Source organism: Aquarana catesbeiana, linkage group LG01 (genome assembly GCF_042186555.1).
Source record: "Aquarana catesbeiana isolate 2022-GZ linkage group LG01, ASM4218655v1, whole genome shotgun sequence".
Lineage (NCBI taxonomy): Eukaryota > Metazoa > Chordata > Amphibia > Anura > Ranidae > Aquarana > Aquarana catesbeiana.
The window spans coordinates 527,856,679-527,871,278 of NC_133324.1; the positions used below are offsets into that span (position 1 = coordinate 527,856,679).

Sequence of the window (14,600 nt, forward strand, 5' to 3'; positions counted from 1 at the left end):
GAGAGCATCGGTCCGGGCAGCAGGTAGGAATGAGGTCAGCGACAGCAAAAGCAATCATCCAGACAGCAGGCAGGAATACTGTCCATAGAGATACTGTCAGCACAGCCAGAGCACAGCCAAAGCACAGGTCCAGGTAGCAGGTAGAGGTGTCCTGGCAGAAATACTGTCCAAAGTCAGTAGAGGCAGCAGGCAGATATATGGTCAACATAGCCAAAAGTGAGCCTTTTACACAGCCTGGCCACATAGAGGCCCAACATGCAGGGAGCACCGTCAGGTGTTTTAGGGGCATAAGTTTCAAATCTAATTTGACTACCTATTACACTTTTGTGAAGCACTGTAGTGGCATGGATGAGAACTGATGTGGCATGGCTGAGCCGTGGCTGGGGATGGCGGAGTATGAATGGGATGACTGAGCATGAATGAGTATGACTGGGTACAGCTGAGTATGGCTGGGTATGGTATGGCCGAGTACGACTGAGTATTGCTGGGTATGACTGGGTACAACTTGGTACGGCTGGGTATGGATGGGATGGCTGAGTACGGCTAAGTATGGCTGGGTATTGCTGAGTATGTATGGCTGAGTATGGATGGATGAGTATTTATGGCTGAGGATGGATGAGTATGTATGGCGGAGTATGGATGGCTGGGTATGGCTGGCTAAACAGCTGGAGTGGGCACATATCGGCGCTGTGGGCACTATGCATCCAGCCCACAGTGCTGCAGCACTCAATCTCTCCCCCTCTCCCCTCACACTGTACAGAGAGGGGAGGGAGGAACCGGACGTGATGCAGGTTTGTTTACATGTGATCGCTCCGTCATTGACGGAGCAATTACGTGGTAAACGGGAGCTATTAGTGGCCATTTACCGTGATGCGCCGGGTCCTCTGGACCCGGTGGTCACGATTGTTCCCGGGTGCGCGCAAGAGCAAGATTCTGGGAGGATGTCCATGGACGCCCTGCCAGAATAAGCCGACTGCGCTGTAGCCGTCTTTCAACTATGGCCCAGCCGGCAAGTGGTTAATAACCTTCACCCACAATATGACTTGTGTCGCAATTGTATACACTATATTATTTTTTCTTTATTTGCTATTTTTTTTCCCCCACGAAGATGGAGTTACCCTTTAAATATATATCCTTCTACCTATATAGTAATATGCATGTTGCATAGTGCTGGCCCCTATGATTTTAAAGCCGGCTTCTTGGTGGGATGAGATGTGTTGAAATGTGGCTTAAAGTGCTTATAAAGTCACATCTATTATATTCTTGTATCCTCTGTTTTAGAAACATAAATAATGTTTGTTGTTTTTTTGTTTTACTTTTTTATTATAAAGCTAAATAACTTCTTAACCAAGCTCTGATGTGTGGTCACATGTCCTCACTCTGCTCTCCTTCTTGATCTAAGAAGTACAGTGGGAGGGGCTGAGATTCCCCTCTGGCATATGCAAGCTAGCAGAAAGACGACATGTGACCACACAGCAGAGCTGGGCAGAGAAGGTATTTAGCTTTAATAATAATAAAAAAACACCCACACTGTACTTGATATGTTTCTGAAACAGAGAGGATAAAAGTATTTTATAACGGATGTTACTTTACAACCACTTTACCAAAAGAGAGGAGCAGCTGCAGCAAAATACTTAATCAAGGCAGGAGGGGAGGGGCGGGGAGGAGATGGGCTCACAAAAGCAGCAGGATGGTGGAGGCAGGTAATCTGACCATGCTATCAGGGATTGGCAGCCATAAGCTGATAAGCGTGGTCAGTGCACACAGGGGAACGCAGGAACAGGCAAGATCAACCAGGTATTGTACAACATGGAAAGGGACAAATGACATGGCAGAAGCACTGTGCGATATCTCGTGCCCTTAAACGACAGGCGCATGTTCTTCTTTTTTTTTTTTTTTTTTTTTTGGGTTACAACCATTTTAAGCACTGTGTTACTGTCTTCATTGCAATCCTTTTCTTTTGTCTTAAGATCAAGATCTGGTGAAAGGGACAAAATTAAAAGAGAAAAGAGCCAGAAGAAATCTTCATCTGAATCTGATCAAGATGACAGAGGCAACGCAGACAACAGAAAGAGGAAATCAACATCTACGTGCTCACTGTCTTCCGTGTCTTCTTCATCGCCAGCAAGGTCACAAAGCCCAAAGGGAATTTCTTTTGGAGGTCTTACTTTGCAAGAGTGTTTGAATCTAAAAGATGAAAACAAGAAAAAAAAGGAGCTTATGAAAGCTATGGAAACGCCAGAGGAAAAAAGAGCCAGGCGTTTAGCCAAAAAAGAAGCCAAAGAGAGAAAGAAACGGGAGAACATGGGCTGGGGAAAAGAGTACATGGGGTACACCAATACGGATAACCCATTTGGAGATAACAACTTGCTAGGCACTTTTACCTGGAGCAAGGTTAGATTACAAATTTTGCTGTCGGTTTAAAAATTTTGCTGGATAGCCAGACCTACCTGTTACACATAGGCACGCCTGTATGATGAATACCTATACTAATAGGTTAAAACATGCCATTTAAATGCTATCAGTACAAACCGTTATATGTAGCATGGCTTCAGTGGCTGAATGTGTTTTTATTTTTCCTCTAAACCATATGTTTGGTGGAAACTTGTATGCAGTTGGCAATATTTTGTTATTTTTACTCGTTATTTTAGTGAACATACAGGTTCATCTCATAAAATTTGGAATATAATCATAAAGTTAATTTATTTCAGTAATTCAATTTAAAAAGTGATACTCATATTTTCTATAGATGTGTTTACACAGAGTGAAATATTTCAAGCATTTCTTTCTTTTAATTTTGATGATTATGGCTTACAGCTAGTGAAAACCCAAAATTCAGTATCTCAGAAAATATGATTACATAAGACTAATATAAAAAATATATATATTTTTAATACAGAAATGTTGGCTTATTGAAAAGTATGTCCATGTACAGTATAGTATGCACCCAGTACTTGATCGGGGCTCCTTTTGCATGAATTACTGCATCAATGCGGTGTGGCATGAAGGCGATCAGCCTGTGGCACTGCTGAGGTGTTATGGAAGCCCAGGTTGCTTTGATGGCGGCTTTCAGCTCGTCTGCATTGTTGGGTCTGGTGTCTCATCTTTCTCTTGACAATACCCCACAGATTCTCTATGGGGTTTAGGTCAGGCGAGTTTGCTGGTCAATCAGGTACAGCGATACCATGATTATTAAACCAGGTATTGGTACTTTTGACAGTGTGGGCAGGTGGCAAGTGTTGCTGGAAAATTCATTCAACATCTCCATAAAGCTGGACAGCAGAGGGAAGGAAGCATGAAAGTGGAAGTCCAGCCTTACACTAAAATCACATCCATGATCTAACACTAACCTGTCTAGCCTTATAAAGAAAAAAAAATCATTGATCGGCTCCATGCTACGCTACATTGATGCAGTAATTCATGCAAAAGGATCCCCAGTGCATAGTATACTGTACGTGGGCATACTTTTCAGTAAGCCATTTCTGTTAATCCTTTTTTTTAATTTTTTTTTTTTTTGGTGCACTGAATAGAAATGTTGGTACCGAAGTTTTTAAATATATTTATAATTTTGTATATATAATTGTATTATATTCAACTTTTTTAATTAATATAAATTTAAATTAATATGAATTTATTGTTGGCCATTATTGGCACCTTTAGTGCAAGAAAAGCTCAAGAAAAATGCAGTCCGCAGTCTCTAACCATCTCTTGAATCATGTCTGCAATCTTTTCCTTAAACTTAAACACACTGCTAAGAGTATTAGCAAAATTTCCATTTGATGCACCTCTAGCAGACGGGAGATGGTCAGAGACTGCAGACATGATGCAAAAGATCAATGCAACCTTACCACTTGCCTGTGCCCATAAGATCTCACCAGTGTCTGAAGATGCGGCCTGCTTGTGCCCATAAGATGCAGCCTCTCACCAGTGCGTGGATGAAGCCTGCCTGTGCCTGTCAGGTGCAGCCTGCCTGTGCCCGGATCAGAGCGACGATCTCCTGCAGTGTCACAGAGCTGGATTTGAATTGTCATTGTCCGGGCCACAGTAGCATTGTCCCGCTTCCTGTGATCACGTCACACTGATTCAATGTCCCGGCATTGGATCACTGTGCCGTCTATCACAGGAGACGGAACATTGTTACTGCGGCCCGGGCAATTTAGCTCCCTGACACAGGGAGATCGCCGCTCTGCAAGGGGAGGAAGGAGGGGAGGACAGGTCCCCGCAATGGGCAGCACCCGGCGGCACGGGCACTGCTACTGCGCATGTGCAGTTATCGGCGCCTCATCGGCTTTTTTTTTTTTTTTCCGGCAATATGCCGAAAACACAATTTTCGGCTGACTTGTTTCGGCAATCGAAATTTTCGGTGCATCCCTAGATTTATGTAATAATCTAATTTTCCCAAAACGTCTTCCAGGACAGCACCTGAGATTTCATGGCTCATCCCACAACAGGAAACACCACATCATCCAAAGCTTTAATAGGAGGCCTCCACCCAGCTTGCCTTAAGTTTTTTTTTTTTTTTTTTTTTGTTTCCTCCAGCCAGTAGGAACACCTTTGGTGGAAGCCAGGATCTCTCAGGACAAGAGTTTCTCATTTGAAAATATTTTTATTTTTTCTGCCAGGAGTTTGTGATCCTCCCACTTGCCTTCTAGCTGGATGGTTCCCATGGTCTCTCTCTCCCCCTTCCATGCTCGGGGAGAGCCTGTACTGCCTGGGAGTGCTGCCCTGTATTAGACAGATTGGCAGTGTTTAGAGGCCCCCGCTTGCCTCCCGCAGTGTGGGGCAGCGGCGGTGAAGGCTGAAGCGGCCACCATTGTTGTGGTGGCCGAGGAGAGCTCGGTTACATCCAGTGCAGTGCACAGGAAGGGGCGGCACTTCAGGGTCGGGCGTGTGGTGTCATTTCCGACCGCAAAGCACAGGGGGGAGAGAGCACGGTCACCTGGTGCCTTTATCTTCCGGTTCCTGGTAGGCGCAGCGGCGTCTTTGAATCCAGGAACTGGCCATGTGTTCAGCCACGCGACCGCAGTGCGCTCTGTAAATGGAGGATGCATCGGATAAGGGGGCAAGCCAAGACACCAGCAAGGCCAAGGCAAGGAACTGTGTTCCTATTTACTGAGGGCCGTTCTATGGGTTATCACCCCCCCGCCCACCATTAGAAGGAGCTCTCCCTGTTGGTAGAACAGTGACTAGATGGTTAGCACTTCTGCCTAGCCTCAGGGGGCTCCACTACGATTGGTTGTGGTGGTGGGGCTTGCTTGGGCACAGGAAAGTAAGAGGTCCTTTCCTAGTGCACCTGGGCATTTTTAGATTTGTGTCTGCTCTGCAGCAGTACTTTAGCATGGTTCTATTTTCTTCTGTTTGCCAGTCTAAAAGTGCTGTTCAACCAGTAAAGAGAAGGTGCCCTGTTTGCAAAGAAAAGTTAAGCGAAGCCTGGACAAAGCTCCTTTGTGCAGATTGTTTCACAGATTTAGTCAAGGAGTCTCCATCCATTTGTGGTGATCTTGATACAACCATTAAGGATGAGCTCTGCGCCACTTTTCAAGCTTTCAAGTCAAACCTGAGAGAAGAGCCTGAGCCCTCAGGGGAAGCTAGGGCCCCGCAGCGGACCCTAGAACCTGAGGGGGTTTTTCTGATTCAGCATGAAGGTCTGGCTTCCCAGGATACTTCCCAAGATCCTGTTTCATCCTCTCAGGGGGGGACAGATTCAGAAGAGGAGGAAAATGAGGCAGATACCGCCCCTAAATACAAAATGTCCCTGGAAGAGGTAGAGGGTCTCCTTAAAGTAATCCATGCTACCTTAGGGTAGAGGAGGAGTAGAAGTATCTCTCCCTACACAACTGTATGTATGCAGGTCTAGGGGACTCCAAAAGCCGCGTTTTTTCCCGTTCATTCGATAGTCAGACATAATTAAGAAAGAATGGCTGGAGCTGTAGAAGAAACCATTCTTTTCTTGGACCCACAAAAGAAAATTTCCTTTTGAGGAAGACCCAGACTCCATCTGGAATAAAGTTCCAAAGCTAGATTCCGCCTTCCCACAGATTTTGAAGATATGGGCACTCTAAAGGAGTCTATGGATAAGAGGATGGACCTACTTAAAGCCTGGCAATCAATCATAAACAATTTGAAACCGGCAATGGAAACAACATGCATTGCTAGCAATCTAGAGCACTGGGTTAATCAGATGAAATCCCATATTACAGCGGATTCCCTGAAACAAGAGATTCTGGATTTGTTTACAACCTTATCTGTAGCAGTGGCATACATTGCGGGTGCTTCAGCAGAGTCCATATGTATGTTGGCTAGGTCCGCAGCATTGGCAAACTCTGCCAGGGGGGCCTTATGGCTAAAAACTTGGCCCGGCAACGTAGCATCAAAGAACAGGTTGTGTGGCATTCCCTTTGCAGGGGATTTGCTATTTGGAGCGGAACTAGAATCCATTCTTGACCATACAGCCGATTTAAAAAGAAATTGTTTCTGGTCAAGAAAAAGAAGGCGTTTTTTTCATCCCTAGAAAGGGCAGCAGGAAGATAAAACGCAGGGGAAAAGGAAGCCATGGTCCTTCCAAAAACCCAAAAGTAGGAATGGAGTGCTCCTCAATGCTCCTGCGACTTCTGAAAAACCGCAGTGACTCCTTCCTCCCAGTCCAGGGAAGGCTCCAGGAGTCCTCCTGCAGCAGAGAAGTATTACTCAAAACCAGTTTAATTTAAACATACTCTGCCAGGGTTATACGATCAAATTCACCAAACAACCACCAATAAGGTTTTTGGTGACTAACGCTCCAAGGGATCCAATTAGGACTCTTCATGAAGTTCCCAATTCAGAAACTGAGATCAGAGTCATTGTTCCGGTCCCTACAAGAGTTTTTCCAGGGCTTCTACTCACGGGTATTCCTTATTCAGAAATCCGCAGGAAAGTGCCGTCTGATTGTAAATCTCAAAGTGCTAAATCGCACAGTAGGTTACAGAAGATTTCGGGTGGATTCCACTTTCGCAGCCAAAAATCTTCTGAAGAGAGCTTGGTTTTCATCCCTTCTCCTGATGCAGCTCAAACTGTATTGGCACTTTCTGTTGAGACAGGACTTGTTGATACAGGGCCCTCTATTGCACCAGGAGGTATCAAAGCTAAAACTCACAACCTGGCTTCTAAAAAAACAGCTTTTGAGGAAGAATACATTTTTGGTTATGTTAGTTGCTACCCTCCTATCCAGTAGAAAGAGTGTTACCAGAGCACTTAAATCCAAGGTCTGGAAAATTTTCAACTCTTGGTGCACTACGTCCGGTTAGAGGATATTTCTTTTGTTCTGGAATTCCTGCAAGATGGAGCAGATAAAGGTTTGGTAGTCAGTACCCTTAAAGTCCAGGTTGACTCACTGGGGGTGTTTTTGGAAAAGCCCATCTCATCAAAACCCTTAGTGATTAGATTCTTCAAGACCCTCACCCGGTCCAAACCGGTGGTGATTTAGAGGCTGCCCAAAGTGGGACTTATCTGTTGTTCTACAGCCTCTGACCAGGGAATCCTTTGAGCCTATTGATTTAACTTCCCTGAGACTGATTACATTAAAAACCTGTTTTTTTTTTTTTTTTTTTTTGTGGCTATAATGACAGCAGGAAGAATTAGTAAGCTTCCAAACTTGTCATTCAGGGAGCAATTTTTTTCATTTTTTTTCTGACAGAATTGTTCTGATCCCTAATTTTTTACCAAAGGTCGCTGTGGTCCAAAATCGAGTTCAGGAGATTATACTTCCTACATTTAGCTCCAATCTATCAGGAAAGAAGAAGAAGAAATCCTTACTTTGGCTGTTGAGTGCAGTCTTAAGTTACCTCGAAACCACTAAGAACATTAGGCGCTCAGACACATTATTTGTTTTATATGCTGGTAGTAAGAAAGGAAGACAAGCTACCAGGGGAACCATTGCCAGATGGTTGGAAATTACAGAAGCCTATTCCTTTTCAGGGCAAGAGAGTCCAGTTAGTATTTGGGCTCATTTTACAAGAGCTTCGGCTGTGAGTTGGGCAGAGAAAGCTGGTGCCACCCCCGAACGGATCTGTAAAGCAGCTGTGTGGACGAGTCTGACGACCTTTGCCTGTCATTTTATAGGTTAACCACTTCCCGCCCGCCCTATAGCGGATTGACGTCCGGGAAGTGGTTCCGTTATCCTGACTGGGCGTTATATGACGTCCAGCAGGATAACATGCCGCCACGCACCCCCGGGGGCGCGCATCGCGACAAACTGATCCACTGATCCGCTCCACTGATCTTGGTAAAGAGCCTCCGGCGGAGGCTCTTTACCACGTGATCAGCCGTGTCCAATCACGGCTGATCACGCTGTCAATGGGAAGAGCCGTTGATCGGCTTTTCCTCACTCGCGTCCGACAGATGCGAGTAGAGGAGAGACGATCGGCGGTTCTCCTGACAGGGGGGGTCTGCGCTGATTGTTTATCAGCGCAGCCCCCCCTCAGGTCACCACACTGGACCACCAGGGATCACCACTAGGACCACCAGGGAAGGGGCAACATGTGGATGGCCAGGTATGTACCCCATGGCCATCCACATGTGCCCAATGTGCACAATCTGTGCCAGTCAGTGCCCACAAATGGGCACTGATTGGCACCATTATGTTCCAGATCTGCCCAGCAATGCCCCCAATATGTTTTATCGGTGCAACCTGTCATTGCCCATTGGTGCCACCTGTCTGTGCCCATCAGTGCCACCCATCAGTGCCACCCATATGTACCAATCAATGCCACCTATGAGTGCCCATCGGTGCCACCTATGAGTGCCCATCAGTGCCGCATACCAGTGCCACCCATCAGTGCCGCCTATCAGTGCCCATCATCAGTGCCCGTCAGTGCCACCTCATTGGTGCCACCTCATCGGTGCCCATCAGTGCCGCCGTATCAGTGCCCGTCAGTGCAGCCATATCAGTGCCCGTCATTGAAGGAGAAAACGTACTTATTTACAAAAAATTTTAACAGAAACAAAGAATGTTTGATGTTTACATACTTAAAGAATTTCTTGGGATTTTTTTTGCTCTCCTCTGCTATGTCTTCAAGGAGGAGTGGAAGAGGACACCAGTGCCAACTGGTGAACTCCATGCCCAAGAGGGTTATGGCAGTGCTGGAAAATAATGGTGACCACACAAAATATTGACACTTAGGGGTGTACTCACTTTTGTTGCCAGCGGTTTAGACATTAATGGCTGTGAGAGTTATTTTGAGGGAGCAAATTTACACTGTTATACAAGCTGTACACTCACTACTTTACATTGTAGCAAAGTGTCATTTCTTCAGTGTTGTCACATGAAAAGATATAATATATTTACAAAAATGTGAGGGGTGTACTCACTTTTGTGAGATACTGTGTATGTGTGTCAATGTAGATGTAGCTATAGATAGATATAGATCTAGATCCAGTTGAGTAAGCAGTCATCTGGCTCACTGTTTGCACATTATCAAACCTGGCTGCCCTCTGCTTTGTATTCATTACATCCCAGTAAGATATGTGGTATGTACAGTATGTATGTAACTTCCCCCTGATCTCCTTCTTTGGGGACGGTTGCTGCATTTTTGTTCTCTGGACACCTTTTTAGCGGGTCCTACTTGGTGATTATACTATGTATATATTTTCCCTTTTTATCCTAAAGCACATTTGCAGCAACCTCCTCTACTGTATTTGATTGGGTGGTCTCATTTTCTACTGTATACAGTAAATCATAGTTTCAGGCAATTGTCTGTCGTGTGGTATTCTCACTGGCTTGATACAGCAAATAGGGCCTATGTACGGTAATTTTTTTTTTTTTTACTCTATGTGCCTTAATTTTTTTTACCTTGATAAGGTATTTAACTAAACAGGACATTAAAGGAGAAGTATGGGATAGTATAAATAGTATTAACCCTTACCACAGAACAGCTTTACTTTCTTTCCTTTGTTGATCGGTTTGTACAGTGTCCCCTTTCCAAGTCCTGCTTAGGCCCCTTTCACACTTGTGATAGTTGTCCTGCGACTTGGGACTGAAAAGTCACATGACAAGTCATACTCCATGATTTCCAATGAGTACCATTCATGTCTGTGCGACTTCAAAGTAGTCCCTGTACTACTTTGATGCCAGTTGAGGTCCACAGACCTCACATTTACACATAGATTCCCTGAAATCGCTGCTGAATCACGCGCCTTTCAAGTGGCTGCAGTGTGAAAGGGGCCTTAGGGTTATGTAGTGGTCCACATTAGGCTTCAAAGTTTTAAAGGGAGAGAATCACTCCAGATGTAACCACCTCCCCAGCTTTCAGCTGTGGCTGCACTTTTCCTACAGGCTAAAGTTCCAGCAAAAAGCTGGAAAGGGTATGCTTGTCAAGTTCCCCTGTTTTTATGGCAATGTGACTTCACACTGTCAACAAAAAATTGAAGCACATAACAGTATGCTGAGCTGGGAGACTATACTGCACAAGAAAACAATAAAATGTTATTCAGCCACTTCCCTGCTCCTCTCTGCAGCAGGAGAGCACTTCTGAGAGAGTTCGGCAGGGCTGAAGTTCTTCTGTTTGTGTCAGTGACACAGTGAAAGCTCAGCCTTGACGGGAAAACAGCTGCATGTGTGAAGAAAACTCTGATCCAGAATGGCCTGACTGGGAGGGGGGTGAAGGTAGGAGAGAGAGGACAGGGAGAGCAGCTGCATCTGTGTGAAGAAAGTGGAATTGAGAACAGCCTGAATGGAAGGAGGGTGAGAGGAGCTGAAGCACTGCTGAACTCGGGAGCCTGCCGACTGACAGGAGATGATGTCAATCATACAGAGGAGGAAGAAGAGAGTGGATCCCAACATTATAGTCAGGATGACTCTGGAAAAGAGACCTTAGCCCCTCCCACAGGTGTTTTTTTTTTTTTTTTTTTTTTTTTTTCACATTTATGAAGGCAGAAAATTCCACTTTTCTTAGTAGCAGCTCACTAGGATTCAGTTAATGCAAAAAAACAAAATAAAATGAACCCATACTTCTCTATTAAATTTCTTTTTGGTTGGGCTAGCAAGCATCGCCAGCTCCTTTTTGCCATACAGTTTGTTTTTCCTAAGATTTTTTTTTTCTCCCCCTTTCCATCTTGCACTCGCAGCCCATGTGAAGGTATGGGATATTCTTGGCCAGAGTGTAGCACCATCTTCAATATGTTATCAATATATGTGAGTACATTAGTGTTATGTGTTTTTGTTTTTTGACACAATGTAATTCTGTATTATCGCTTCTCTGTATTTATAGTACTTGTATATCTGCTATACCTCCTTTATGTAACATATTGAGTTGCAAGCACACATATAAGGGATAGAAATGATCCAGGTGGCTGTAGAACTGCCTGATGGGGCTCTGAATAGGGCTGTTGAAAATGATCGCCGCATCGATGCATCGCGATTCTGCCCTTCCCGATTCGGCATCGATGCGGTATCCGGCCGTAATCGATTATGCGTGACGTCATTACGGCTCCTCCACCTCCCCCCGCATAGCAGTGCCTGCTGGAGGTGACAAGCCACTGATCGGCTGGCTAAGCCTGGCGCCGTTCCCCGTCAATGGGAGATGTATCCTCAGCTACTGCCCCCACCCAGGCTCTCCCCCTCCTCAGACACGGGACAACGTCCTCTCTTATCTCCCCGATGTGCGGGGCGCAGAGCCCCACGGAGCTGTGAGACAGATCACTGTAGCTGTCATCACATCCGTGGGAGCGGTAGGACAATCGGGGTTGCCGAAGTCCCTGGAGATCCTGCACTGTGGGGGACATTGCAGTGTTTCCAGACCCCCATTATCTCTGTGACAGTTTGAGGATACAGACTGATTTCTCCCGTCCGTAGGACAGGAGAATCAGTGTGTACATTTAGGGGCCGGTGGCTGCAGCTGAGCGGAGTGTCTCTGACACTCATCTCACACAGCCCAGCGAAGCTCACTCCCCCCTCCCAGCAACGGACAGAGATTACATGCATACAGCTGCCCCCCTCCTCCTCCTCCTCCTCCTCCTCTCTCCCCCCCTGTGTCTGCCCAGCCCGCCCACTCTCCTATCCCGACACAGCTGTGAAGGAGAGAGAGAGAGAGAGAGAGAGGAGGGGGGAGGGGGTGTGCGCGGGAGATATGAAGAACAGTCAGCAGCTCCACATTCCAAGCTGTGTGAACTTCCAGCCTCGTCCCTGAATAAGTGAGCATTGCATTGTTCATTACACATTCATCACTGAACTGTCCCTTTCTCTCCCCTATCTGTCTCCCTCCCCCCACTCTTTTTTCGTTTGGTCATTACACTGAAAAAAAAAAAAAAAAAAGATCCAATTCCTCATCTACACATTCCAGGTGGATGGGGGAATCCTCCGACACTGGACCAGTGGGCGAACAACCAGGGTTGCTGTCCTGGCACTGCTATTGACAGCGCTGGTCTCTGTCTCCATGGCAGCAGCAGCGCATTATAACCCAATGCTGGCTACTTGGTGCATCATGTCTGCAGTCTCTGATCATCTCCTATATCATGTCTGCAGTCTCTGATCATCTCCTGTACTATGTCTGCAGTCTCTGATCATCTCCTGTATTATGTCTGCAGTCTCTGATCATCTCCTATATCATGTCTGCAGTCTCTGATCATCTCCTGTACTATGTCTGCAGTCTCTGATCATCTCCTATATCATGTCTGCAGTCTCTGATCATCTCCTGTACTATGTCTGCAGTCTCTGATCATCTCCTCTATCATGTCTGCAGTCTCTGATCATCTCCTGTACCATGTCTGCAGTCTCTGACCATCTCCTGTAGTATGTCTGCAGTCTCTGACCATCTCCTCTATCATGTCTGCAGTCTCTGACCATCTCCTGTACTATGTCTGCAGTCTCTGATCATCTCCTATATCATGTTTGCAGTCTCTGGCCATCTCCTGTAGTATGTCTGCAGTCTCTGACCATCTCCTGTACTATGTCTGCAGTCTCTGACCATCTCCTGTACTATGTCTGCAGTCTCTGACCATCTCCTGTATCATGTATGCAGTCTCTGACCATCTCCTGTATCATGTCTGAAGTCTCTGACCATCTCCTGTATCATGTCTGCAGTCTCTGACCATCTCCTGTATCATGTCTGTTGTGTTTTTTGTTTTTTTTAAGAACAGATAAAGAAAAAAAAAAAATGGAGTTCTCCTGACTGCTTGAATTTTTTTTTATGAAAACCGCGCGCAGTAATCGTGATGCATCGTGATGCATCGCGGAATCGAATCGAATCGTTGACCTGATCGTAATCGAATCGAATCGTTAGGCAAGTGAAGATGCGCACCTCTAGCTCTGAAGGTGTGCCCAATCCCGCCCCCTGTAACTAATGAACAAAGAAGTTATGATGTGTTGCTTCACTTCCAGGTTCATAACTGTCATTCCTCAGCTGCTGTAGCTGAGGATGCAGCTCATCAAGCACAGTCTGTGTTTGATTAGCTGCATTGGAATTCAAGTCTAAAAGACCATCGGGGGAGATTTACTAAAACTGGAGCGCTCAGAATCTGGTGCAGCTGTGCATGGTAGCCAATCCCCTTCAAACTTCAGCTGGTTCATTTACAGTAGGCTTTCGCAAGAAAACGTGAAAGCTGACTGCACCATATTTTGCACGCTTCCGTTTTAGCAAATCCCCTTCAGTGTCTCCATAAAGATGACCTGTCATCTATTACATGTCATCACATAGGGGTCTTGTTAGCCCCTCTGTGATAGCAATGACATTCAATAAAGAAAAAAAATTAAAAAGTGTAAAAATAAAATCAACGTATACAAATAATAAAAGTGTTTGTAAAGTACCCCAATACACACCACAATTCAAACACACATCGTATGGGCCTGCACATGTAGGTAAACATACAGCGGGCAAAAAAGTATTTAGTCAGCCACCAATTGTGCAAGTTCTCCCACTTAAAAAGATGAGAGGCCTGTAATTGTCATCATAGGTATACCTCAACTATGAGACAAAATGTGGAAACAAATCCAGACAATCACATTGTCAGATTTTTGAAAGAATTTATTTGCAAATTATGGTGGAAAATAAGTATTTGGTCAATATCAAAAGTTCATCTCAATACTTTGTTATATATCCTTTGTTGGCAATGACAGAGTTCAAACTTTTCTGTAAGTCTTCACAAGGTTGTCACATACTGTTGCTGGTATGTTGGCCCATTCCTCCATGCAGATCTCCTCCTAGAGCAGTGAGGTTTTGGGGCTGTCTCTGGGCAACACGGACTTTCAACTCCCTCCAAAGGTTTTCTATGGGGTTGAGATGTGGAGACTGGCTAGGCCACTCCAGGACCTTGAAATGCTTCTTACGAAGCCACTCCTTTGTTGCCCAGGCAGTGTGTTTGGGATCATTGTCATGCTGAAAGACCCAGCCACGTTTCATCTTCAATGCCCTTGCTGATGGGAGGAGGTTTGCACTCAAAATCTCGCGATACATGGCCCCATTCATTCTTTCATGTACACGGATCAGTCGTCCTGTTCCCTTTGCAGAGAAACAGCCCCAAAGCATGATGTTGCCACCCCCATGCTTCACAGTAGGTATGGTGTTCTTTGGTTGCAACTCAGCATTCTCTCTCTCCTCCAAACACGACGAGTTCTGTTTCTACCAAACAGT

The 14,600-nt window shown here is 45.5% G+C and overlaps 1 protein-coding gene across 1 annotated transcript in view; it reads left to right on the forward strand.

The window, feature by feature from the left end:
* CACTIN (cactin, spliceosome C complex subunit) overlaps positions 1–14,600 on the forward strand; it is a 491,157-nt gene that overhangs the window by 21,323 nt on the left and 455,234 nt on the right. The window contains exon 2 of the mRNA XM_073594704.1: positions 1,971–2,394. Within this exon, the coding sequence (XP_073450805.1) occupies positions 1,971–2,394 (424 nt within the window). The remainder of the gene's footprint in view (positions 1–1,970; positions 2,395–14,600) is intronic.